The sequence below is a fragment of the Mixophyes fleayi genome, chromosome 3, assembly GCF_038048845.1.
Source record: "Mixophyes fleayi isolate aMixFle1 chromosome 3, aMixFle1.hap1, whole genome shotgun sequence".
Lineage (NCBI taxonomy): Eukaryota > Metazoa > Chordata > Amphibia > Anura > Limnodynastidae > Mixophyes > Mixophyes fleayi.
In genome coordinates this window covers 207,684,076-207,710,638 of record NC_134404.1, presented here as the reverse complement: position 1 = coordinate 207,710,638, position 26,563 = coordinate 207,684,076, and the positions used below count along the sequence as shown (strand labels likewise).

The 26,563-nt window shown below is 40.3% G+C and overlaps 1 protein-coding gene across 1 annotated transcript in view; it reads right to left on the bottom strand.

Annotated features, from left to right (window-relative positions):
- The window catches only part of C3H6orf58 (chromosome 3 C6orf58 homolog), an 80,430-nt gene that overhangs the window by 30,562 nt on the left and 23,305 nt on the right, over positions 1-26,563 (bottom strand). The window contains exons 2-5 of the mRNA XM_075200659.1: positions 15,071-15,487; positions 14,353-14,427; positions 10,032-10,216; positions 5,952-6,082 (exon numbers count right to left, since the gene is read on the bottom strand). Of these exons, the coding sequence (XP_075056760.1) occupies positions 5,952-6,082; positions 10,032-10,216; positions 14,353-14,427; positions 15,071-15,461 (782 nt within the window). The 5' untranslated portion in view covers positions 15,462-15,487. The remainder of the gene's footprint in view (positions 1-5,951; positions 6,083-10,031; positions 10,217-14,352; positions 14,428-15,070; positions 15,488-26,563) is intronic.

Here is a 26,563-nt window from a genome sequence, read left to right as displayed (position 1 = left end):
ACCTAAGGCGCGGAGTCTTACGGCCTTCCGGTCTTCACCAAGAACCACCGCAAGGTAGTGTGGACTTTGCTGCCGAAGAACCGCAGGTCGCGGCCCCCAGATTAGCCTACTGACGTAAGGGAGAAAGTTCTAAGTGATGGCAGGCAGACAAGCAATAAGACAAAGTGGTGCAAGTACAGGCACTAACCGTTAATTCCAGGCGTTGTAGGTCTGGAACAGTAACCGGTAGATGCACGGAGCCAATGGGTGCGTGGCAGGATATGGGTCCAGAGACACGACCGGGTCAGTACTCAGGTGATATCAGATATACGGTGCCAGAGGGAGATCCAGAGAATAGTTGGTAACACAGCCGAGTCGGTACACAGGAGGTATCAGGTATACGGTGCCAGAGGGAGATCCAGAGAATAGTTGGTAACACAGCCGAGTCGGTACACAGGAGGTATCGGGTATACAGTGCCAGAGGGAGATCCAGAGAATAGTTGGTAACACAGCCGGTTCGGTACACAGGAGATAGTCCAGTTCGTGGTGCCAGGAATAAGTCAAAGAATAGTCAGGTCACAGCCAGGTTGGTACACAGGAGTAGGAGGAATAGAGGGATACACGGGGAGCAGGTTCACAGGAGTCAGGAACACAGGAACTGTAGCCAGGAACAGGAAACACATTGCTCTGACACAGGCAGCGAGTTTGAATTCCCCGCCCAGGAGTCACATGATCGGCAGCAGGAAGAACCCGGAAGTGCAGCGGCGCCATCAGGAGAAGCGCTGCACGGATCAGATACCGCTGTCAGACCACGCTGACAGCGCAGCGGAACGGGGATCAGGTAAGCTCTTAACAGGCATCTTGTTGTAAGGTCAGTCATGATGATGCAAGACCTTGTCAGTCAGACTTAAAAAGTGGTGCCAAAATACTTTTAAGTGTAAAAGTCGAGCTGGAAAAAAGCACTAAGGCAGAAGAAACTGTATGTTTAGATAGAGAAATGACACAAATCCCTGAGGAGAGTCTATCCACGAGTGCTATGTGTAAGCCTGACCTTTCTGATAGTGTACTCATAAAGAAGCCTCCTTTCAGCATTTCTGCAGATATGTGGACGAGCAGCCCAAGTGTAGCCAGTGATACCCAAATTGAGAATGCCGCTTTGGAATTGCAACAAGATGAGGGGGATATTTGTGTTGCTGATGACGGCGCTAATGAGGATGTTAATGACAATGATGTTGTTTGTGTAAGTCCTGCACCAATGGAAGCAGTTCTTGTCAGTGATAAGAAGAAGAACATTGTCATGCCTGGACATAAGACCAAAATATCCACCTCTTATGTGTGGAATTATGTTTACCCAAATCCTGACAAAAGTTGTCTAGCCATTTATAGCGTTTGCATAGCCACAGTCAGTAGAGGTAGGGGTAGAGACTTTAACCATCAAGGAAGCTCATCCAAGTTTTGCCATTTGAAGAGAGTTCATGGGAAGCTTTTGGGAAAATCAGAAGCTTATGCTAAAAAATAACAACAAGCAGTCCAGCATCAGCTAGCTCCCTTCTCTCACCTAGATCCCAGCACCTGCAATCGCCACCCACAACACCATCCTCATCAATATTCTCACTAGCGATCGGAGTTAGTTCTGCATCCAACTTGCTAAGGTTAGATGATTCCTCCACTATCCAGAATTGCTCAGAAGAATTCTTTAGCGTTAATGCCCATGCTGCTGCTGCTGGGGTTGGATCTCCATCCCAGAAACAGACCAAGAAGACTACTATTAGTTTATAACAACTGACTGTTTTTCAATCCTTTTCAAGAGGAACAAGTGTGAAAGCTGTCACCCAGTCGCAAAGTGGATCACAGATGCCATGGCAACTATGCTAGTATTAGATCTGTGTCCAATATCCTTGTTTCCCTGTTACCAAATTCCATCACAACACCATTTTACTAGAAAAGCTATTCCTCACCTCTACCAGAAGGTTCATAAAAATGTAATTATTGACCTACAAAATGACATTCTACCCACTGTACATTTAACCACAGATATGTGGACAAGCGGAAGTGGGCAAACTAAAGATTATTTAACTATGACAGCCCACTGGGTTGGTGATTTGCCTTCACAAACAGGAAGAGCAGCAGCAAATACCCAACTATGTTAGATTTTTCAGAGGCAGGTTACTCTGTGTATCACCGGCTTCACTAAGAGTCATACAGCTGACAATTTGTTACAAAAACTAAGGGATCTCATTGCTACATGGCTTCTCCCACTCAGACTCTCCACAAAATATATGTTATTTTTTAAAACGTCACCAATATTGTGAAATCATTACAGCTGGGTGAATTCCATCACATTCTCTATTTTGCTCACACAATCAACTTGGTAGTGCAGAGCTTTTTAAAAAATTACAGGGATGTTCAGGAGATGCTGTCTGTGCCCCGTAAAATTTTGGGACATTTCCAGCATTCTGCAACAGCATGTAGGAGATTGCAGCAGCTACAAGAACTATTTAATTTGCCTTGCCACCAACTGAAGCAAGAGGTGGTAACACGGTGGAATTCCACCCTTTATATGCTTCTTAGGATGGAGGAACAGCGAAAAGCCATCCACGCTTACTCCACAAGCCATGACATTGGTAAAGGAGGGGGGATGTATTTTAATCAAGCGCAGTGGAGAATAATTATAATAATTGCATCACAGCAGATCTCGTAGATATCTGCTGCTTTGTATCTGTCTTCATTTTACTGAGCAGTCCCCATAAAAGTATATGGGGCAGCAGGCGTACATTAACATGATTGAAATCTTTCATTCTATCAGCTATGCTTCGCTGGCGTACATTAACATAATTGAAAACTTTCATTGAAGTCAGCTCTGCTCTGAACAGTAGACCTGGACAGTGCATGTGTGGAGGGATCATGTGATCCCTCCCTGTCACATGACTCACGTTCTTGCAGTCCGGCATCTCTATGCGCATGCCCGAGGTTTTTGGTTGGTGCATGCGCTCAGGGATTGAAAGGAGGAAACATCATCGCAATCAGCATCACATAGGAAGAGAAGAGGCAGGTGAAAGGTGAGTTTTGCACTTCACAGGAACAGCAGTTTTTTGGAACCGCTGTTCATGGGAAGGTTTTTTAATAAATATGAAAGATAGTTCAATCATGATCTATACGATGAGGAATGAAAACTATCTTTCATATAATGGGATGCGTCTTAAATATGCCCCTATGTGTCATTATCAATTTCCTGTGAGAGAGGTTAGGGGCATGGTTAACACCTAGACTGCTCCTATTTGCTTCTTGACCGGCTTAAGCCACAGACTGGAATATAAGAAGATGTGAGGAAGCTCTGCCAGAGCAACTAATTTGTTACCTCCAATTTCCTGAATTTTGCTGATAATGTTCAAGGATCCTACCCTCATTCCAACTGCACCAACTGTTTAGTTAAGTGAACCAATGAGTCCCCATGTCAACAAACACACCTGGATAGTCCCACAAACTTCAATGCAAGGCAAACACCTGAGGGAAGGCAGTAGGGTTTACTCATCTCTATATACATCTACCTCAGCTATTAGTTTTGACATTTCCCATTACACTGTTACACAGGCTAGGACAGTGTCATACATGTGTAAACAGCATATTATATTGACAACATACTGAAAACATACAATATAGAAAGTATGTACATCTATGTACACATTTAGGTTGAATCACAAAGCATGGAGGAATCCATATGGTATCTGTAGTGTATTTAATAATGACTGCATAAACTCAATAATACATTGAGACCAGGGGTGCTTTACAGGCTGTGGTTTGTTAATTTCAACACCATACAAACAGAAATTAAAGTGAGACAGCATAGAAAATTCAACAGAACTGGGTACAAACTAGCACAATACATATTCAACATGAGAGACTGCAGTCTGCAGATTCAACATTCACATATCCATACCCAGGGCCGGATAAACCATAGGGCTAACTGGGCTACAGCCCAGGGGCCTATGGCATCCAGCGGGCCCTTGAAAGTGCTCAGCAGCAGTATTGATCGGCCGGCAGGGGGCGCCCCCGGCGCAATCAGTGCTGCTGAGCACTTTCACTGCGGTCCTTCTCCGGCGCGCTGTAGTCTCCTTACTGAGGAGATCTTGTGAGTCTCACTCTCACGAGATCTCCTCAGTAAAGAGCGTACAGCGCGCCGGAGAAGGAGGTAAGTGCAGGGGGAAGGGGGGCGCGGGAAGCTCGGGTCACGGGGGGGCCCTCACGGGGGAATGGAGGCCACCTTAGCCCAGGGGCCTCCATTCCCTTAATCCGGCCCTGTCCATACCTCCCAACATTCCAGTACCTGGCATCAGGACAGGGGGTGCAGCAACATCTCAATAGGAGCATGGACATATCACTATGAGGGTGTGGCCACACCCCCAAAGGGCTACCTAGTGCTGTAAAGTAGTAGGCTACCCATTAGAAATCTCCCTTCCCCTACAAACACTGCAGCACCTGGTGCTCTGCACCAGGTTCATCGCTAATCTGCTATGCATGGATGATGTCCCCTGGCATGAAAGCTGGACAAAACCCTAAAATCGAAACTGTCCTGCCGAAAGCAGGACAGTTGGGAGGTCTGCATGTCTAACAATTATCTTCCCTCTTGGATAGGAAGTCCATTACAGATCCAGAATTTGTGGCGGGTGTCAAAATTGTGGAGGGCAGATTTGCAAAAGTTATTCACAGACCTCCTTTTGGTACTGGCCCCAAAAAGATTTAAAGCCCCTTGTTTATACAACGTATCACCAAGGTCTTTACAATATAATAGGCCCCAACCTCTTTTAACCTGCATGCACTCAGGTGACTTACTTTATATGCGGTGGCTGTATTTTCTTTTAAGCATGCTTGATAAGTTACATTTTATATAAATTTTACAGGACCGTGTGCGCTTTTTTTGACCAATACACTTTTACGATGTTCTTTTGTCTTACCTTACACAATTTCTAGAAATAGAGACCAGCGCTACCTTTTGTAGTGTGTGCATATGGTAATCTGATGCTGCCTATAGGGGTGGTGTATTCCCTTTTCCACCTTGCCTAGAATGTAGTTTGTAGTGGGAATCTATAGCACAAACGGATTCCAGTAAAATGTCAATTTTTGTGCTCAATACAGTGTTTAAAAAAATCTTTATAAAATTTAAGGCAAACAAACAATATCAAGTATGGTAATCAAACAAGATGTAATACACAACACAATGAAGTGCGATTGGCCTATTCTAACAACAGCCATACACATTACAAATAATGTCAGTCTCATTTGTTGTGAACTTTTATAAAAATCCTCTAAAACTCAATCCTGGTGTAGAAAGTACAACATGCTACAAGATAATTGGATGAAGTTTATGGTATTTTCAAACATTGATTATAAAGCATAATAAAGGTTTGTATCAGAAGATATTGCTTTTTAGTGCTCTGTCGCAGATTATCCTGAAACTTTGGTTCACTTGTTTAACTTTTAAGAAAGTAAAATGTTTCTAGTTATGTATATATACAAAGCGTCCATTCTGCAAGTTGATGATGGTATTGTTCTGAATGAAACAGACATCATCAGGGATCATGTTTTAAAAAGCACATACATTTACACTTTACTAGGATCCATTTGCATCATAGATTACCATACACACTGTTACTAGATATCTTCATATTATTTTGCTATGTCTGACTAGTACTGATAGGGATTAAATAAATAGGAAAAATCATAGACTATAAATAGTATTTGTAAATGTTTGTTTTCTCCTACAATATTATTCCTGCATCTGTTCTACTAGCTAACACTGTATCATGCTCACATATCTAGTAATAAAATAAAATAGTTGTGCTATATTTAAAATAAAAAACTAAATTGGTTTATGTTAACTAATTAAATAGCCTGCTTGCAAACAGTCATTAGTCTGATTACAATAATTGTTTTCTTTATATGTTTCTTACATGGTAATTTTGCTTTTTTATTACCTCTTTGAGCATCGTGGCAAAGCAGCCTTGATAGACTCAACATGAGCGCTCCACATATGGGGTAAGAATCCATTTTCTTCTTTGGATAATGGCACTGACTTGTCAGATATTTGATTCGATGTTTTAATATACTGTATTAAAAATATAATAAACATGTTTATGTAATCATTTTTCAGTGTAAGGAACATAATATATATTTTTTTTGGTATGATATTTGGCTATATAGCAGCATTGCTGATTGCAGTGATACCAAATAATGAGCAACAGATTGTAATCGTTAATTAAGATCTGTACTGCAATGCTATATTGGTTATTCCTGCAGCCTAATCACATTATATAGGTGGTATTACAGATGGTAATACAGACTCACTAGCCAAAAACACTTCTTGGGATATTGAAAAAGTAAAGCTGAAAATTTGCTGGCATGCAGTAAGCAGGCGGAGAAGCTGAACTCTAATATTTTTCCAATGACTATTCAATGGATACTGTATATATTCTATTCTTTCATGTGTATATGGTATGTGGATGGCGGTTAGAGTTAGCTGCCCATTAACTAGGCTCTGTTCCTACCTCCCACTTTATATTATTCTCACAAATAGAAGATTTGTGGAAACTGTTGGTAAATACTGTTGCTCTGAGGAGTGTCATCATAACAAAAACTCTTGAATCTCTATTCTATATTCAGCTACTGGATGCACTGAACTTAACTGTGATTGTTAATGCCACTTCTATTCATCTGATGGATTCACTGAGCTCAACTGTGATTGCTGTTACCACCACTGTTTGGCTGCTGGACCAACTGAACCCAACTTTCTGTATCCTGGACCAAGTGTCCAAATTGCAGAGGTTGCTTCCTCCATTCTCCCAACCAATTTGGTGGCAAAGATAGACCTGCATCCATCTTTTCATCTACCCTGCATAACCTAAATCAATTGTTCCTCCTTACGCTCTCTTAATACCTACCCTAGCAGAACCACATACTTCCACATCTTTAAAATCAGTCCACCATGCACATACTCAATTTACCTTCTCCGTTTTTCCTACTCACTTTCACAGCACTTCCCTCCAAACTCTCTCTCTCTCTCTCTCTCTCTTGCCAGCATCCTATTTCTCCTTCCCCCATTATTATGTCCTATTTATTACTTTCCTCACTCACTGGCTTACATAAGCAGCAAACAACTTCTCACCCACAAATATCCTTTTTCTTGCCCTGCTCTTTCTTGTGGCTGCTGGAGACATCTCACCGAGTCCTATGCAATACCAACTATCTGCTCACCCCAAAATATTCTCTCCACTTCATACTTCCAATCCCTCAAATAATATCCACATGTCTCTACTAAGCTCCTTTCTCTTTTCCTGTGTACTTGGAATTCAAGATATGTTTGTAACAAACATATCCAAACAGACCCACACAAGTACTGTGCACCACTGGAGGGAATCTCACTCTAAAGCCAACTTCCTCCTCTATAAATTCATTTTTTATCTTACAAAAATAATTTCACTTTCCAAGCAAACATGCTTCACTTCAACACCTCTTTGCTAACTTCAACTCGCTTCTCTGCCCACCTTCACCACTTCCCTTTTTCTCCCTCACAACCCATGATTTTGCCATTACTTCAAAGACAAAATCTACAACATTCGACAAGATATTTCATCATGCCAAATTTTACACACCCAACCTACCCTATTTATACTCCCAAATCCACTCTGTGTATTCTCCCCAGTAACCAAGGACAGACTCTGCACTTATTTTTTATCATTTCACCCTACAACCTGCCCCCTCTAACCTATTCCTTCACAACTTCCTTTCCACCACTATATGCCAACCTTTAGCTCAGTACATTTCCATCTTCCTGTAAACATGCACTCAGTCATTTTCCCATTTGCCTCCAACATAATAAAAAAGCTCATCATGTCCAAAGCAGATCTTACCACCTTCCCAGCGTCACCATCTTCCCTGTAATCTCCCTCACCGTCAATAACACTAAAATTTCCTTAGTCTGCCATGTTTGCTGCCTTGTTGTCACACTTGACTCTGTCCTCTGCTTTATTCCTTACATCCAGTCTCTCTCCAAATCCTGTCACCTCTACCTTCAAAATATTGCCAGAATATGCCCTTTTCTTGCCCAAGATACAATCCATTATCTCAGCCACTCCTGTCTTCTTTACTGCAACTCATGTTACATGGCATTCCCCTCACCCATCTATCTCTGCTTCAATCCATCTTTAATGCTGTGGCAAGACCGATCTTGCTCTCTTGCTGCATCACATCTATCACATCACTCTGCAAATTCCTACACTGACTCATGATGTGCTCCAAAATGTAATGCAATTCAGAAGTATCACCCGAGCCTACAAAGCCCTCAACAACACCACCCCTTCATTCATCTCAATACTCTCCCTCATGGCCTCTTAAATATACCTGTGACATGCCTCTTGCTCTGACTCTAGTAATCACCTACAAGACTTCACCTGTACCATTCCCATTTATGAAATTCACTACCATGCCTAATTAGGCTCTACCATATATTTCAAATCTTTAAACTCTCTCTGAAAACTCATCTCTTTATTAGCACTTGTCCTACTCCCACTTATACTAACCACACTAATGCATCCTCACAACCAGGGCCGGACTGGCCATCGGGCACTTCTGGCAAATGCCAGAAGGGCCGATGGCTAGTTGGGTCGATCAGGTGGGGTACCATGCCCGCCGAGCAGCGCAGCTCACTGTGCGCTGCTCGGCGGAGGGAGTTCAATGAGATGTGCGGTCATGTGATATTAATCACATGGGACAGCACCTGTCACATGCTGCGCGTACCATGTGATCACTGGCAACAGCCCCACATCACATTGAACTCCCTCCGCCGAGCAACAAGGTGAGTGTGTCTCACTGACCGGGGCTGGGGGCTGTGTTTCACTGAGGGGGGCTGTGTGTGTATATCACTGAGGGGGGCTTGTGTGTGTTTGACTGAGGGGGGCCTGTGTGTGTATATCACTGAGGGGGACCTGTGTGTGTATCACTGAGGGGGGCCTGTGTGTGTGTTTCACTGAGGGGGGCCTGTGTGTGTGTTTCACTGAGGGGGGCCTGTGTGTGTGTATCACTGAGGGGGGCTGTGTGTATCACTGAGGGGGGCCTGTGTGTGTATATCACTGAGGGGGGCCTGTGTGTGTGTGTGTGTGTGTGTGTGTGTGTGTATCACTGACCGGGGCTGGGGGCTGTGTTTCACTGAGGGGGGCTGTGTGTGTATATCACTGAGGGGGGCTTGTGTGTGTTTGACTGAGGGGGGCCTGTGTGTGTATATCACTGAGGGGGACCTGTGTGTGTATCACTGAGGGGGGCCTGTGTGTGTGTTTCACTGAGGGGGGCCTGTGTGTGTGTTTCACTGAGGGGGGCCTGTGTGTGTGTATCACTGAGGGGGGCTGTGTGTATCACTGAGGGGGGCCTGTGTGTGTATATCACTGAGGGGGGCCTGTGTGTGTGTGTGTGTGTGTGTGTGTGTGTGTGTGTGTGTATCACTGAGGGGGGCCTGTGTGTGTATCACTGAGGGGGGCCTGTGTGTGTCTCACTGAGGGGGGCGTGTGTGTGTCTCACTGAGGGGGGCGTGTGTGTGTCTCACTGAGGGGGGCTGTGTCTCACTGAGGGGGGCTGTGATAAATGTAATGTTTTATTATAATGTATGTATCAATGCCCCATGTTGGCCACACCCACAAAACAATGTAGTCACGCCCTTTTTGGCCTTTTTGGCCCTTTTTCATGCTTGAACTAGGGTGGGCCTCTTTATTTTAAATGCCAGGGCTGAATTTTAGTCCCAGTCCGGCCCTGCTCACAACTATACTATGCCCACTCTGAATCATTTAGATTATAAGCCCTTCCATGAGCTGGGTCATCCCTACCCTTTGTTTTCATGTCTGCATTTATTTTGTCTACCTTGTATGTCCCTGTTTTATGCATGTCCTGTTTTCCCCACTGTCCGGCACTGCTGAGCACTGCAAGACATTGTGCCGTATATGTATTATTACTGCTGTCATTTGCCATCTATTAATATGTTTTTCTTCTTAAGTTATGAGTATCATGATTACCTCAAAAAAAGCCTTCCATCCATTCATTGCATGAGGAGAAGTTAAGCGGCATTCCGTACTGCTGTAGCAAAAGTCAAAATCAAGTTCTTCCGGACGTGCAATGTTTAATTCATATGGAAAACTTTCAAAAAATCCTGCATCAAAAGCTCCAAGAAATGGAATCACAGCCAAGTAGTAATTCATACCTGAAAATGAGCATTAGTATTATTATCCTTTATTTATATAGCGCTAAAATAGTACTTAGTGGTGTATAAATTAATATTATACAATGATATGAAACAAAAGGTAATGATGGCTCTACTGAATTGAACTTATAATTTAAGAGGTGTGGGGAACAAATTATACTGTTTAGAACTATACTTTTTAACCACCAGAGTAGCTCATGGAAAATATAAGTGAGCTACTTATCAATTTGTATTTGGAATGTGTCCAACAACTCATGATTATGTGAGTTTTTTTGTAGCACAGTGGAAAATGGAACAGTCCATTGTAAAGCAATACCAGTTCCTTCTGCAGGTAACTAACACAGAACCTGAATATATTGTTGCGCTTGTCTGTTCAAGTCTGATAATGTTGTGATGCGGGCCATGGTTAGTCCTCAGAAGATAGAAGAAGTTTCTGCAAAGTAAGTGCTATAAACACTCTAGTAGACAGTGTACTCTATATAGAAAATGGTTTTAAGTACAATAGTTATTATATTTGCAAAATAACCCTAGAGGTCTATCATGTACAGACCTTTTCATAAGCATATTTTAAGTGGCCCATCCCCTTTTCCCGGTGTGTGGTTGAGTGAGTTGTCACAAATTGTGTTTAGTGAGTCGGCCAAGGGGATATTTTTACTAAACTGCGGGGTTTAAAAAGTGGAGATGTTGCCTATAGCAATCAATCAGATGCTAGCTGTCATTTTGTAGAATGCGCTAAATAATTGAAAGCTAGAATCTGATTGGTTGCTATAGGCAACATCTCCACTTTTTCAAACCCACAGTTTAGTAAATATACCCCCAGGTGTACCTTGACAAGATCTTCAATCCTAAAGAGAGAGCGCACTGCATTTGGGAAACTAAAAAATGAGACGAGAGGGGCACATAACTATATAACTTTAAAAAGTGGAAAATTGTACCCTTTGTAAATTACAGTAAATTCACTTTTAATCACTTGCACCATTAGCCACACACATTTTTTACAGTTCAGACAGTTTGTCTGACACATCATGATTTATGTATGTTTACCCAATACTCAAGGTTCCTACAAATTACAGTGATATCATAATACCAGAAAAATTGTCAGAAGATTTAGTAACATTAGCAGTCCTTTATGATACAGTACGGCTGTTTGGAATACAGTAAATAAATCACCACAAGGAAAGGTTCTTTATGATGTTCTCTAAGTAATGTTGAAGCGCACATGGCAAAATGTATTTCACATTTCTGCTAAGTGATTTCAATGTTCAAGCACAAAAAATCCTAATTTTAATTCTTTGAGCCTCAGAGACAAAAATTGTATCCTTATGCTTTAGACACCCGCAAGCGTAATTATGTCACTGCGAAGCTCTCTAAGAATGCTGCTGATCACGGTCAGTGACCATCATGAAACAGTATTAGTGAGGTGGGAGAAGTCCAACTAATATGCAGAAAAAGATCAGGAGGAAGATTTACTAAAGAGCGGATTTGCCAAATCGCATTGTTTTTGGCGTTGGATGTGCAGTTTGTAAGCTGTGCAATTTACTAAAGTCCAAACTCTACATCAAAGCACATTATTTTAAACTGCAATCCTGATTTATATACATGGAAAATATAAAAAAATGCCATGTATTAAGTAGTGGTGTTCCAAACCACATGTCAAACCACCGCTAATTAGTGAGGGGAAGGAGTGGTTCTCACTGGCAAAATAGCTCAAAATGCAAATGCAGTTTGAGACCTTGCGGTTTTGATTTATGTGTTTTGATGTATGGTTTGCCTTAAGTGTTTCAATATTTGTGTCCTGAGTTTGCTTTTTGAAATGTTTGGATGTATGACATTACAATAAGTGTTGTGAATAGAAAACAGACATAGCTATAGAACCCTGTCCATTATATTAAAAGATTAAAACAAACAAACCCCAAAAACATAATGTTGAACAAATTTTTTTTAACAAATCTTATTTCTTCTTAATTCAACATAGCAGTGCTGGGGCTGATTGAGGATTTAGTTTAGGAGGCAAGCTGACCGGTTTAATTCTTTTTTAGCAGTGTAGGTCCTGTGAAACCTGCAGTCTTTCAAACTTGTCTGGGTTAATTTTATGCCTTGTTCCTAGTAATGCCGTGACTGATAAAATAAAAGAGATCATTCATTACCTGGCTTTGTTTCAAAAGCCCCTCTCAGTATATGAATACCTTCACAATACCAATTTTGACTTGAAGTACATTCAATTACATCATTGCACAGACGTAAATGCACTTTGAATTTAAGCCTGTAATATATGATGCATTTTAGCTTGATCTAACTCCTTCTAGCAACCAGATTAACCGTAACATAAGATACAATCCAACATGATTGAACCATGATACAATCAATGGTTCCTATTTCCCCACTTATTTTCCAAACCTGGCCTGAACTAAATAATTAAAAAAAAACTTTAACATGAATTATTAGATTCAGTCCAGATTACTGCAACTGGAAAGTAAGTGACTGTGACTGGATCACTTATAAATAACTTATGGTATAAATGTATTTAAAGGAAATAGCGCAGGGTGCTTATTTATATAATTGCACATGCACTTATTTATGATATTGTGTATATTTTGGTAAGGGAAATCTTTAATTTCTGAGACCTGGGGGAGAAAATTTGTTTTTTTCTGTTTTAACCTTTCTAGAGGAAATGCCTTAATTCTGATGTATATATCTGATACAATAAGCCTCTGTTTAGAAAGCCTTTTGTATTTCTTGGTGTAAGGAAATGTCTTGTTTGGGGTTTACAACTTTTCCTGGGGAATTCTTTTCTTTGGATGAAATGTGTATTTTGCTACTGTTGGAAGAAAGGAATCATGCTAATCTCATGCTAATTAGACTTTTTGATGTGTGAGGGTCATAGGAAGATGTAATTAGACTTACTACTAGATTTCCTGCGTCTAAAAACAAGATGCAGGACATCACAGCATTTCTAGAATTTCACAGATAAGTGTAAATATTGTTAGCTTTGCAATGCATGTAAATCCATGTTTGTGTAAACAAATGATATCCTGATTCTAAAAATAGCTCAGACCTCAAGGGGGCTGGCTTACCCTTTGAGGCTGTGTCCAAACTGTATAAAAGGTGAACTGTTTGAGCATGTAATGTATCATTCTGATGTTCCATCTGACCTGACCACTGATACCTTTAATCAGTGGAACTCTCCTTGTCAGGACACTTGAGCAATAAACATCACTCTGCTTCAAGACCATGCTTGACAACTTCTTCAATATTTCTGTAATCCTGTGACCTACAGATTAGACCCTGAATCTAATCCGTCATCCGGCTGTTTCTGAGGTTTGGACCCAGCTCTCCAGTACCACTGCTCTGCCGCTACCCAGCAGCTTTGGCCAGTGTGATAGGCCAGGGGGATCCATCCACAGCACCCTGATCCATAGTAAGCGGTCAGGGGTGCCAGCCCAATTGTACCAGCATGGGAGCACATTAGCAGCAACAGTTATCCAGATGGAATGTGGTTCTGGGCGCCATAAAGGAACCCGATGGGGGCAGCTGGCTTCTCCTACTGGGGCAGGAGGGGCATATTCGGAATAACGAAAGGGGACGGTGACAAAGTAAACCCAGCCGATTCTCAGCAACAACAGACAGGGTGGTATAGGCGGTCCATCCTGTCAAAGTGACAAAACAGGAACAGGCCATTGTTTGCCAGTTCAAGTCAGTAGGTGAGTTTGAAAAGTAAGAAGCTGAGCTCATAGTACTAACAATTATCAATGTTGACTAACTTTTACTGAATGCAGAAAAAGGACACATTCACTGCAGAAAAGAGAAGCGATACAGTGCATAGTTACCAATATTTTAAAATAGTTTCCAGGGATATTTTGCTGTGGTACATCTAATCACATCACAAGCTATACTGTCTCACTGGACCTCAGAGCACTACAATGCCATTCATATGAAGTTTACTAACTTAGATCATAACATGCTTATTGCATTTTAAGTACAACTTTTCAATAAATGTTAACTTATAAATTACAGAGCATAAGGATAATATAATAAATGATAATAATAATAATAATAATAATAATAATAATACAGGTTTCATTTTAGATGTTTCACAGGTTGAAAAGCTTGTGCCAGGTGCATATTGCTATACTTACAAGCCCACCAGCTTTTTACTGAGATGCATTTTCGGTCTTCACAGGCTGACTGCTTAGTTACATCTTCTAAACGACCTAGTTAAGGTAAAAAATAGAACTGTACGGTCACTGATACTCATTTATATGTGCAAAAACATAATAGTAATTATACATTTTATATTGACACACATATTTGTAATGTCCTCTTTTACATAAAATGCAGAAAATGTGAATGTACATTTGATTAAAAATAATTATTTTATGATAAGGTGACTCATACTTATTTTTGTATATCTCATTTGAATCTTAAAGTGGAACAGTAACTATGGCATTATTGTCTGTAAATCATGAAAATAAGTATTAGTCTGGTTGTGTGTAAAAGCAAAACTGAATTGTTATAATTACTCATTCTATTCTACTCTCAAGTATAGGAACAGGGCCATTTTTCTTTTCACACTAGAAGAATGCCTCTAGTTTTGTCTCTTTGTATTTGCTGGCATGAAATTTACAGAGAAGAAATAACAAAATCATACATATCTATTACACCTGAATAACATAGTGCTATTTTTGCGCTACTGTATAATGAAAAGATTATTATTCCTTTGTTGTAAAGTTGGTATTTATGGTATGTTTAAATTGAATACATAAAAAGTACCATAGATAAATTATACCACCAACAGAGGTTTACAAATAAAATCATTAGGTTGTTCCTGAGATGCTCTTATTCAGATAGTATTACCTGTACGAAACTGCCATCCATGTTGCAGAGGTAATCCCCAGAGTATATTCCTTTTGTTGTCTGGTTCTTCCATATCCAAAAATTGTGCTGTGACATTTAATAATATTTTATACATCCCCATCCTTTCTAGGTAATCCCAGGGGTTGATTACAACTTTGCCATTGTGAATGTTAAAATCATTCAGTTTCTCTGGAACAAGGTTCCACATTGGTGGGTAACCATCAATGTTACTGGATACTTTAGGAGCAGCATTGCTGAATACCAATACGAGGAACAGAAGCAATAATGTAGTCATTCCATGGAACGGCGTCATTTTCAATACAAAGTGTGTTCGGCTCCGATTTCCTGGTTCTTTAAATACCTGCTGCTCTGTACTCTCTTCTGTTAGCATCTGCTGCTTTCCCACGTTATATACAACTGTAATATGGACTTTGAAAATCAAATGACCTTAGAGCAATATATTTGTATTCTGGTAAATGTTTTAACTTAGTTTGCTGAGAAAACAATGTAAAAGTTAAGCTTTGCATTAACATACACTGTGTTTGACTGATAGTACCTCTTATTGTCTGCAAAATAGATATGATAAACAAATGCAAAATGTATGATGCCTGCTAAAGCTATTATGGTCAAAACCTTGATTTTTACAAGTTTGAAGATTGTAGTGCAAATGGAGTACTGGTACATATTTGAAATAAGAAAACAAATCAGGTACTGTAAAAATGCATATAGAAACAATTATGTATCTTTTCCAAAAAATAGCAGTATTATAAAAGATAAAACGATTACTATTGGATGTGGAGTTTCTCTTTCCTAGAGGCACAGATGAATACTACCACCAGGATTTGACTATTTGGAGGTTCCATCATTGCAATTATCCCAGGAATCGTAATGTTTTGTACCATGTGGAAAAATATCTCCATCTGGTGGGGAGTTCATCAGTATTCTGACTTGCCCTAGGATCACATTATTGTTATGTTTTTTTTTTTTTTTTATTGATTTATTAAATGCTGGATATTACAATATATACAATATATCCATTGGGGAGAAACTAATCATCAGACAACTGGAACCCGATTGTTGAAAACTTTTAAATACAACACTCTCAATAATTCTAGTTTGTTAGTTTACATACAATGGGAGTTTGGAGATGAAGGTGGAAATCACAACTCATTGATAAAAGGAGATATTTTGATAAGCATAAAAAACACATTGTTTTTGTAAGTGCACTCCCTATAGGGGGAAGGGATCAAGATCTATCTGAAATTTTCATCACAACGATTATAATTGGAGTGGAATATTTTGTGTTTTATACAGTAGCACACTATGTTTATGTTTTTTCTTTTACACATGTATATCACCATGAAAAAATATTTGTTTGAATGAACAAAATATAAGAGAAGAGGACAGATCTCCATTACAAATATAAGTATTTTTTCAGTTATATGTTCATTCATTAGCAGCATATATGTTTGTCTTATGGTCTAAGTGTTGAAGGAATTTTCCATTAACATTCAATTTAAGTAGTGATCTGGTCTGTCATATTATAGAGAGAATCAGATTTCTTTTATATTAAGCATTTTTTTATTTATGCATACAAACACTATTAGAGTCAAATACCCTGCAAAGTGTTGGTCCAGGCATCGATATGCGTAGTCAGGACCACAGGCAATGGTTCAAACCAGGCAGCAATAAGGGATGGTCAGGTCACAGGCAGAGGTCAAACCGAAGTACAAACTGGAGCAGGTAATTCACAAGGATAACAGACAACCAGCTGTAGCCAGGTACAAACGATGAACTTCAAGGAACACTGACTAAGGCAGGTATATAAAGCAGTGGAACAGGTGCAGGGACTAATCAGGAAGGTGAGGTGTATTGTTCAAGGGCAAAACAACAGCACCTCTGGTGGTATTGAGGTGCTGCAGCCACATACAAGATAAATGCCCTGCTTCCCAAAGAGCCTAGTGTACTACTAAACTAGGGGCCTAATGCCCCTCTAAACAAAGGACCTAGTGCCTAGTGTCCAAAAGGCTTTATACCTTAATTCCCTCAAGTCAAACCCTAATTGCACCGGGCCTTGTGCCACTATCTGCAAACGGCTTAGTGTCCAACTTGCACCACGGGCCTTGTGCCTGATCTAATTGGCCAGACTTATACTTGCCTGCTCCATGCATGATACCAGCCACTGGCGACGGTCACCACGCTGACGCTTTTTTTCTTGATCCTGGCGGTACTCAGCGGGTACTACTGCTGGCAGAGGAGTTCTAAGCCCTGATAAGGGCTCCATGCCTCCGTTGTCTTCCGCAGGGTCTTCTTTCTGTTGTCTGGCATCTTTGTCTGGTTTTTGGAGCGGATGTTCCATGACGTCCTTCTTCTACTCAGTCTGGTGACTAACTTCCAAAATGGCGGCACACTGCGGCTTAAATAGCCTACTTCCTGCTGCAGTGTTGCAATGCTGTGTGGTGACAAAGAAAGCCATGATTGGCTCGCCGCAGCGCCAAAAACTCAAGTGGCTGGGCTGTGAGCCCTGATTGGCTCACCGACCTGGCCAACAAGGGAGCAGCCGCAGCACACCGGAAGGACTCACCAGGCTCCGGGGATCCAGGTAAGTCATCCACAATACCAAAAACTATAGCAGGATACTTTAACATGCTGTGAGTTAATGTGTTTGTCGCACAACACAAGGGAATAATGTCCCTGACACTGGTGTAAGTCCTAGTTGACCTTAGAAAAAGGTGAATAATATCTTTGGCACTGATCCGAGGACATATTTACACTTACAGATAAGAAACAAGTGATATGTCATCATTGTTAATGCTAAACTTAAGCATCCAAGCACAAGGACTGGTATAAACAACTCATAAGAACAAATGTGTTTTAATTATAGACAATGGAATGATATATATGTAACATATGAGATGAGGTGATATCCATAAATATCTCATTACCAGCTCCACTGAACGGTCTGTAAAATCAAAATACATTTTTAGTGACACAATTTTCTCTCTTTTTTTTAATCAGTTTTCTATATCAACTTTTAATATAATTGCCTTGCTAAGACCTGGTTAAGAAAATAATTAGTTTTTAAGTTATAACCAATAAAAGTGTGTTTTTAACTTTAATGAGGTTACTTTAAGAAAATAGTACACTGGAGTGCTTCTGTATTCAGCTCTACTTTTTTCTCTCCTTGTAGGCCAATAACAGTAAGGACATGTTTACGTAATTGCAAATAGGTGCAGATCCACTCAAACTGGGGCTGGCTGGCAGACTTTAGCAAGGGGGGGTCACACACACAGCACTGGCCCATAAGTAGCGGCCCATCTTTAAAGGTTTCCGGTACAATATATATCTAATATAAACAAGAGGCTACTTTTAGTGTTGCTTAGCCAAGCAATACTTTATTATTATAAATGATAAATCGTAAATAATGAAAATAAATATAGCAACAAAAAACAAACCTCACTTTGTATTTCATTTCATATTTTATATCCTCTGCCTACAGCATCTTTTTTTTTTTTTTTTACATACCTGGCCGATTATAAAAGGGTATGTGTTTGTGTGTATGTATGTATATATATATATATATATATATATATCATAAGAGCAGCAAAAGAAAGATATGTCTGTCCCATCATCACACTGTTCCCCTCATCACACTGCTGCCCCCTGCATCACGCTACTGCCCCTTTCATTGCACTGTGACTCCTTATCACATTGTGAGCCCCTAAATGCACCGTGACCCCTTCAACATAATCTTCCCCTCTGCCCACATGCTTTACACAGATATGCCCCCTCTACCCACATGCTTTACACAGACATGCCCACTCTGCCCAGCAGCTTTACACACACTCCAGCTTTAATCACACAGCTTTAATCACACATGTCCCCCTCTGCCCAGCAGTTTTAATCACCTGCCCACATGCTTGACTCACACATGCCCCTCTCTACCCAGCAGCTTGACTCACACATGCCCTTATCTACCCAGCAGCTTGACTCACACATACCCCCATCTTTATTCACACATGCCCCACTCTGCCCACATGCTTTACTCACACATACCCCTCTCTGCCCAGCAGCTTGATTCACACCCCCGCCAGCTTTAATCACACATGCCCCACTCTGCCAACATGCTTTACTCACACATGCCTCTCTCTGCCCAGCAGCTTGACTCACACATGCCCCTCTCTGCCATGCAGCTTGACTCACACATGCACCCCAGTTTTAATCACACATGCCCTCTCTGCCAAGCAGCTTTAATCACATATGCCCCCTTCTGCCAAGCAGCTTTAATCACATATGCCCCCTTCTGCCAAGCAGCTTTAATCACACATGCCCCTCTAAAATTGTGATGGCTAGACGACTGGTACAGAGCATCTCCAAAATGACAGGTCTTGTGAAGTGCTCCCAATATCCAGTGGTTTGTGCCTACCAAAAGTGGTTAAAGGATGGACAATATGTGAAAAAGTCATGGGCGCCCAAAGCTCATTGATGCAAGTGGGGAGCGTAGGCTAGACCATCTGGTTCAATCCCACTGAAGAGCTACTGTAGCCCAAATTGCTGAAAAAGTCAATGCTGGCTATGATAGGTACAGAAATGGAAGTTGCTCAATTTATTTATAAGTTTATAGCAGGTGCTTGAAAGGGTGGGGTTATCCAGAAAAGAAAAAAAGACAGAAAAATCCCCCAGTTACTGCTATAAACTAGTAAAAAGCTGTTATTCTACTTGTACATAAAAATGCAGAATTCTCTGTTACACATACCAATTCTATACAGAAAATTATCTTTAATAACATAGTATGGTATACCTTCTGCAGACTGATTGGTCTCTGCTACACTATTCAACTCAGTCACATTTTTAAATGCATGCTCCAAAGTTGCATTGCTAATTTAGTCATGAGCAGTCCTGCAAAAGAAACAAAGTTGATATTGCAGACCAATCTGTATCCTCACTGACAGGTGGGGAGGGCACATCCGCGACGTCACCAGCCAGCTCCGCTTTAGATTGTCTATGCTTCCCCGAACAGTGACACTTAAGTGGAAGTCCTGCTATGACCCCAAGGATAACATTCTGGGTTGGCAGTTCCAAAAGATAAAGGTCCAGACATTTTGGTTTCTTGGCAATTTTTTAAGTCCGGGCTTCTGACCATTATATCAGTTGCTGACATGTCTGACCAGACTTGCTCACAGAGGACCTCTTAAAACAGTGGGAAGCCTGGTACCAGAATAAACATGTACAGCAGCTTAGGCGCTATGGCATCCAACATCATAAATGTTTGGTTTTCAAGTGTAACTTGCAGAAGTGCTTTCTCATATTTTTCAGTTGTCCCATGAATGCAAAGGACCTTCATCTTGGACAGAGGAGTAATTATGGTTTTGAGCAGAGCAGAGCTGGAAACCAATGTAAGATCACTCCCAGAGTCAGCCAAAGCTAGGACAAGATTTTGGTTATACAAGGACTTCCTAATGTGGGACTCATAGTACAACAGCTTGGATAAGCAGGCCCTATATGCGCGACAGAACAGCGCATGGGTTCCAGTAGTTTAGTACACTTGGCCCTTAAATGGCCTTGCTCCACACATTTGAAGCACTTCAGATTAGACACATTTGTAACTGGCCCTCTGTCAGCAGCAATTTTACCATATTGCCTCGTGGATTGTCAAACCAAGTTTTTGACATGACATCGGTTTTGGCCAAAACACAGGTGCTTTGGTCATTTGCGGTAGAGCACAAAACCTCTCTACTACTGTGGTAAGTTCTTCATAAGACTGTGGGTCGACTGCAGCACCCATCTTTGCAGAATGTGGTCTAGCTCAGGGATGCAGTGATCTATCACCAAACTTCAATAATCTGAATAGGCAAATTCACTCCTGATTGCAGTCATTTTTTAAAAATTTTTGTAATGCTCTGATAATTGTACTCTGACTGGTTTATCTATGTTATAGCGCCACTCATGTTAGCGCTAGGCTCGACCTGGAAACCCCAATGAGAGACAATATCTCAGCTTTTAAGCACAGATAATCGGAGGCCCAGTCCTCATCCAGATCCATATAAGCTTGCTGAGATTCGCCAGGATGGCAAACTAGCATATAACACAAAGTTCCACACACTTTCTTGCGACCCTAATGCTAAATTAACAGAGACCAGCTCCCGGCCAACTTATTCAGCATCAGTCACTCTGAATAATGAACTCAGACTTAAATAGTTTGGACTCCTCCCACAGCCCTAGCTTGATGAACAGGTGACACTCCCACCTTGCTTTTCTAAAAGAAGTTCTCTGCAGGTGTTCTGCTTGACTACTCTCACTGCAGACACACCCTCTCAGCCTGCTGGTAGCGGTGGAAAAAGGGACTTCTAAATCTCTACAAAACATATAAGTTAAATCACATTCTACGCTATTATTTTGTCACACATATGTCCTACACCTGTCAGATGAAAACCTAATTCCTCTCTTAGATGCCTGTTGCAAAGCATTCCCTTTGTCACTATATATATATATATATATATATATATATATATATATATATATATATATATATATATAGAGAGAGAGAGAGAGAGATATATATATCTATATATATATATATGTCATACATATAATTGTTTTTTCAGATATTCTTTATTTTCCATTTTTTGTACTGTTTACAATTTCTTACAACATACTAAGGTTCATTTTAGGATAAATGCGAAAAAAAGTTAACAATTTGAAATTGTATATATTTTTATTTTTCCATGAGAAAGTTATATCTGCTGTATTTAAGAGTGTTTTTTTTACATTTTATTCCAACCTAATAGAGAAAGTATTTTCGTTATCAAACCAAAGTTTACACAATTGGGTGTAAGTATATTTCATGTAAATCTGGTTCAAATCTACCGGTGCAAAACTACATTTATGTTTTGATTCGTCCAACTTTACACACTCACAAAATTGCATTCAAACTCAGCATTAGCCCTAATGTTCATAAATGAGCCCAATTCTGACACACAGGCATGGAACTGGAAACATCTGTTAAATAATAAAAGCATTCTTTAGTAGGGTCACAAAAGTTACATAATGACAATGTGTTAAAAGTATATAATTTCTATGTAGATTTAACACAGGTACAGCAATAGCATATTTGATAGCACAATAGGACCTGCCAAGCAAGGTCAAACGCGTGCATGGGTCAGAAGATATTAATTTCTTAGGATTTAAATAACAATCAAGTTTTATCACATATCAAATAATTCTAATATGTTATGAAAGATTTATGAACCATTATTATCATATGTTGATGTGGAACAATTTAAATTAAGAATGAGATTATTATTATTTTTTTACAGCTTTCTTAATTATTTACCCATGGGATCAGATGATCATCTTACTTTGAGAAGAATACTTTCTGCTTTAAAACATGGGGGTCTTTTTTTTATTTTTAACTTACTTGGACATGAGAGGGCTGAAATAGAAGATTTTTTTTTACTAGTCTACTAGTGGTCCCCTTTTGATGGGCACAGAGCAACTTCCCACTTTGGCCTTTAGTAAAATAGCAATGGATTTATTGAAGTGCAGATATTTGTTGTTTATTGTGTATTCTACAGAAATGCATATGCTTTAGTAACTGGTGAAGCTGTTGCTTCAGTTAGCAGAATGGTTTAAATATAACATAAATATTTATCTATATAACAACCAAAACACAATCTAAGAAATTATGTTTATTAATGAATCAGACAACTACATTATTAATGGTAAAGAAGAAGAGAATGACACAAGTATTGGTTTTCACAAAGTTTGATGCTTCAGTGTCTTTAGACCTTTCTGTCAGATGTTGCTATGGTATATACTGAAGTAAAATTACAAGCATTTCATAAGTGTCAACGGCTTTTATTGACAATTACATTAGGTTTATGCAAAGAGTCAATATTTGCAGTGTTGTCCCTCCTTTTTGAAGACTTCTGCAATTCGCCCTGGCATGTTGTCAATCAGTCTCTGGGCCACATAATGACTGATGGCTGCCTATTCTTGCCTAATCAATGTGTGGAGTTTGTCAAAATTTGTGGGCTTTTGGTTGTCCACCCGCCTCTTGAGGATTGACCACAAGTTCCCACACCTTAATCCCATTGAGGAGTTTCCTGGCCATGGACCCAACATTTCGATGTTGTGATCGCCGAACCACTTAGTTATCACTTTTACCTTATGGCAAGGTGCTCCATCATGCTGGAAAAGGCATTGTTCATCACGGGCGGAATAGCCATGTAGCCTACCGGGAAAAGTTCTGGTAAGCCGATGGCCTCAGGAGGCCACCTGGAATTTTTTAGAGGTTTTTTTTAAAATAAAAAAAAAAAAAAAAAATTATGTGTAGCACCCCCCCATACCGCAGGGGGGACAGTGTGGTGCTAGGTGGCTGGCCCCGGAGGAGGGGCCAGCCACCCACCCAATGTGGCTGCGGATCCCTCTGCTGATCTGTCTCTCCCTCCTCCTATTTCTGTGTCTGCAGTCTCTGTACAGTGGTCATATAGGACGTGTCACATGACAGCTGCCGTCCCATGTGTGCAGCGAGAGGAGTCTGCAGCAGGAACAAGGTAAGTGTGTGACTGCTAAAATGTGTATATCTCTGCTAAAGTGTGTGTGTCTCTGCTAAAGTGTGTGTGTGTCTCTGCTAAAGTGTGTGTGTGTGGCTGCTAAAGTGTGTGTGTGGGGCTGCTAAAGTGTGTGTGTGACTGCTAAAGTGTGTGTGTGTGTGTGTGTGTGTGTGTGTGTGTGCGAGGGATGCTACTAAAGTGTGTAGGATAGGAGTGGGGGCTGCTAAAGGGAGTGTAGGATAGCAGTGGGTCTGCTAAAGGGAGTGTAGGATAGGAGGGGGGGCTGCTAAAGGGAGTGTAGTAAAGGAGGGGGGCTGCTAAAGGGTGTGTAGGATAGGAGGGGGGCTGCTAAAGGGTGGAATGGGAGGTTCTTAATATATTGTGTGATATAAGGGAAGGGAGGGGGCTGTCTTAATAGTTCATGGGTGGGAGGTTGGGTTTTAATTTAATGATGGAGCTTAGGTTGGGGCTAATTACTTAATGGGTGCTAATATTTGTGGAGTTGTGGTGGGATAATTTAATGTATTGATGGGGCACTTTTATTTAATACTGGGGCCTATTAAATTAATATGGGGTGAAGGGACCTTTAATTTAATGCTGGGGTGGTTTGGGGCTATTAATTGAATGTGGGTCTGAGTTTGGGGAGGAGAGCTATTTATTAAATGTGAATATTAATTATTTAATGCCAAGGATGTTTGTGGGAAATGGTCATATTAAACGTAAATGCTATTCATTTATTGCTGGGGCTGTTTGGAGAGAGGGAATAGGTTTATTAAATAAATGGGAATTCTATTACTTAGATGTTGGGGTTGGTCGAAGGGAAAAATATATATTTATTAAATGTATATTCTATTAGTTTAATGTTGGGGCTGGAGGGAGGCCTTATTATTAAATGTGGGTGCTATTGATTAAATACCAGGAATGGTTGGAGTTTTCTAACTTTCATGCACCCACTTTTTTTTTCCAAATAGGGCCTCCAACATTCCAGGATCCAGACAAGCAGCAACTGATTCAGCAGCCACAGGTGGTGAAAGTGACAAAAACAGGTAGGAAAGAGCAGGGCAATCTGCCAACTGTCCTGAATTTGGGTGACTGTCTCGCTTAGTCAGGATTTAGTCCAACTACAAGGACAGTTGGGAGGTATGTCCTGCTTCATACTGTGCTGCTTGTGAAGGCAGAACTGCGTGTACCTAACAGTAATGCACACAGTTTTGCTTGTGTATTTGTCATAAATGATAACCCACCTGTCTTAAGTGCCCTGGGAGCCTTATTCCAGATCTAGCTATACTTAAGTGGTTCTTGCATTGATTCCATTGCCTGCCTTCTACATTGCATTCGTCCAATTCTCAGATCACTTTGTTGAACATATGGCCAGCCCCCATTGCACTGACAATATCATTAATCCTTCCTCCTTGCACTTACTATATCACCAGCAAACCCTTGGAATAGCTTTCCCCTTCACTTATGCCATTGTCTGCCAACCCTACCTGCACTGTTATTAAATCAAACCACCATCATCACCAATCACAGGGCATATATAGGACTCATACACAATTGTTACAAAATAAGTGTTTTCTTGCAGATGCTTGAAGCATTTTACCTTTGTGGTGATTGCACTGGATAGCCATTTATTATAAGGATTATTTTTAATGCATTTTTTGAAACACACAGTATACATTATTTATATATTAAAGAGAGAGATTTAACTGGTAGTTTACAGCTCATGATGTCAGGGAAAGATGCAACAGTGCAGTGAGGTGCTCATATGCTGCTGTGGCAGACTGATCAATTAGGATTCTGCCAACAAGTTTCGTAATAGTTAAACTTATTAAACAGTCAGATATGTTTCTATAAAAAGACAAAAAGGCTTATTATGATGTAACCATGTATACTCCTAAAGATATAAAAATATAAAATATAGCTTATCCTCTTGTCGCATCTCCTGTGTGAGATTGCCAATCTTCAAACATATCTAAATATAAATGAATATACATGGTGCATCCACAAAGGATGAATGTAATTTAATAATTAAAAATGAATTAAAAAATACAATGTAGAAAATAGTAGATCTCACATGTATAAGATCGATGAAATGTAATGACTTATCACCAAGTGGAGTAAATGACAATATACAGCCTGGAAAACACAACGCTGAATTGAAAAGGCTCTGTAGAATATATTGATTTAGGTGCCTGGCCAGTACATCATAAACCACAATATGTATCTATAAATTCAGAGTACTAAACTGTATATACAGTTAATATGTAATTGTCATTTACTCCACTTGGTGATAAGTCATTACATTTCATCGATGTTATATATGTGAGATCTACTATTTTCTACATTTTATTTTTTAATGCATTTTTAATTATTAAATTACATTCATCCTTTGTGGATGCACCCTGTATATTCATTTATATTTAGATATGTTTCTATGAAGGGAAGTTTAGAAGGATGTGTTAGTAGGCAACTAAAGAAGTTTGAGCACAGAGGCATAAACGAGTCGCAGATAATGTAAAAGGAGTCATGTATTTTTATAGCACAGGACTGGCAGCTTTTTCCCTGCTTTGCTTTAGAAATGACCCAGTGTCTTAGGTCTTCACATCCAGGTTTTCCTAAATGTTACTACAACCGAAATCCAGTAGTTCTATATCCCGCCTACTTTTGTGTTGGCCCAACCCACAGTTGATTTGGACCCACCCACATGAGGCCACTTCAAGAATTTTTTCCAGGGCCAATTTAAGTTCCGAATCAGGCCCTGTTGTTCATCACCAAACTGTTCTTGGATGGTTGGGAGAAGTTGCTCTTGGAGGATGTTTTGGTACCATTCTTTTTTCAGGGTTGTGTTCTTAGGCAAAATTGTGAGTGAGCCCACTCCCTTGGCTGAGAAGCAACCCCACACATGATTTGGATACTTTACTGTTGACATGACACAGGA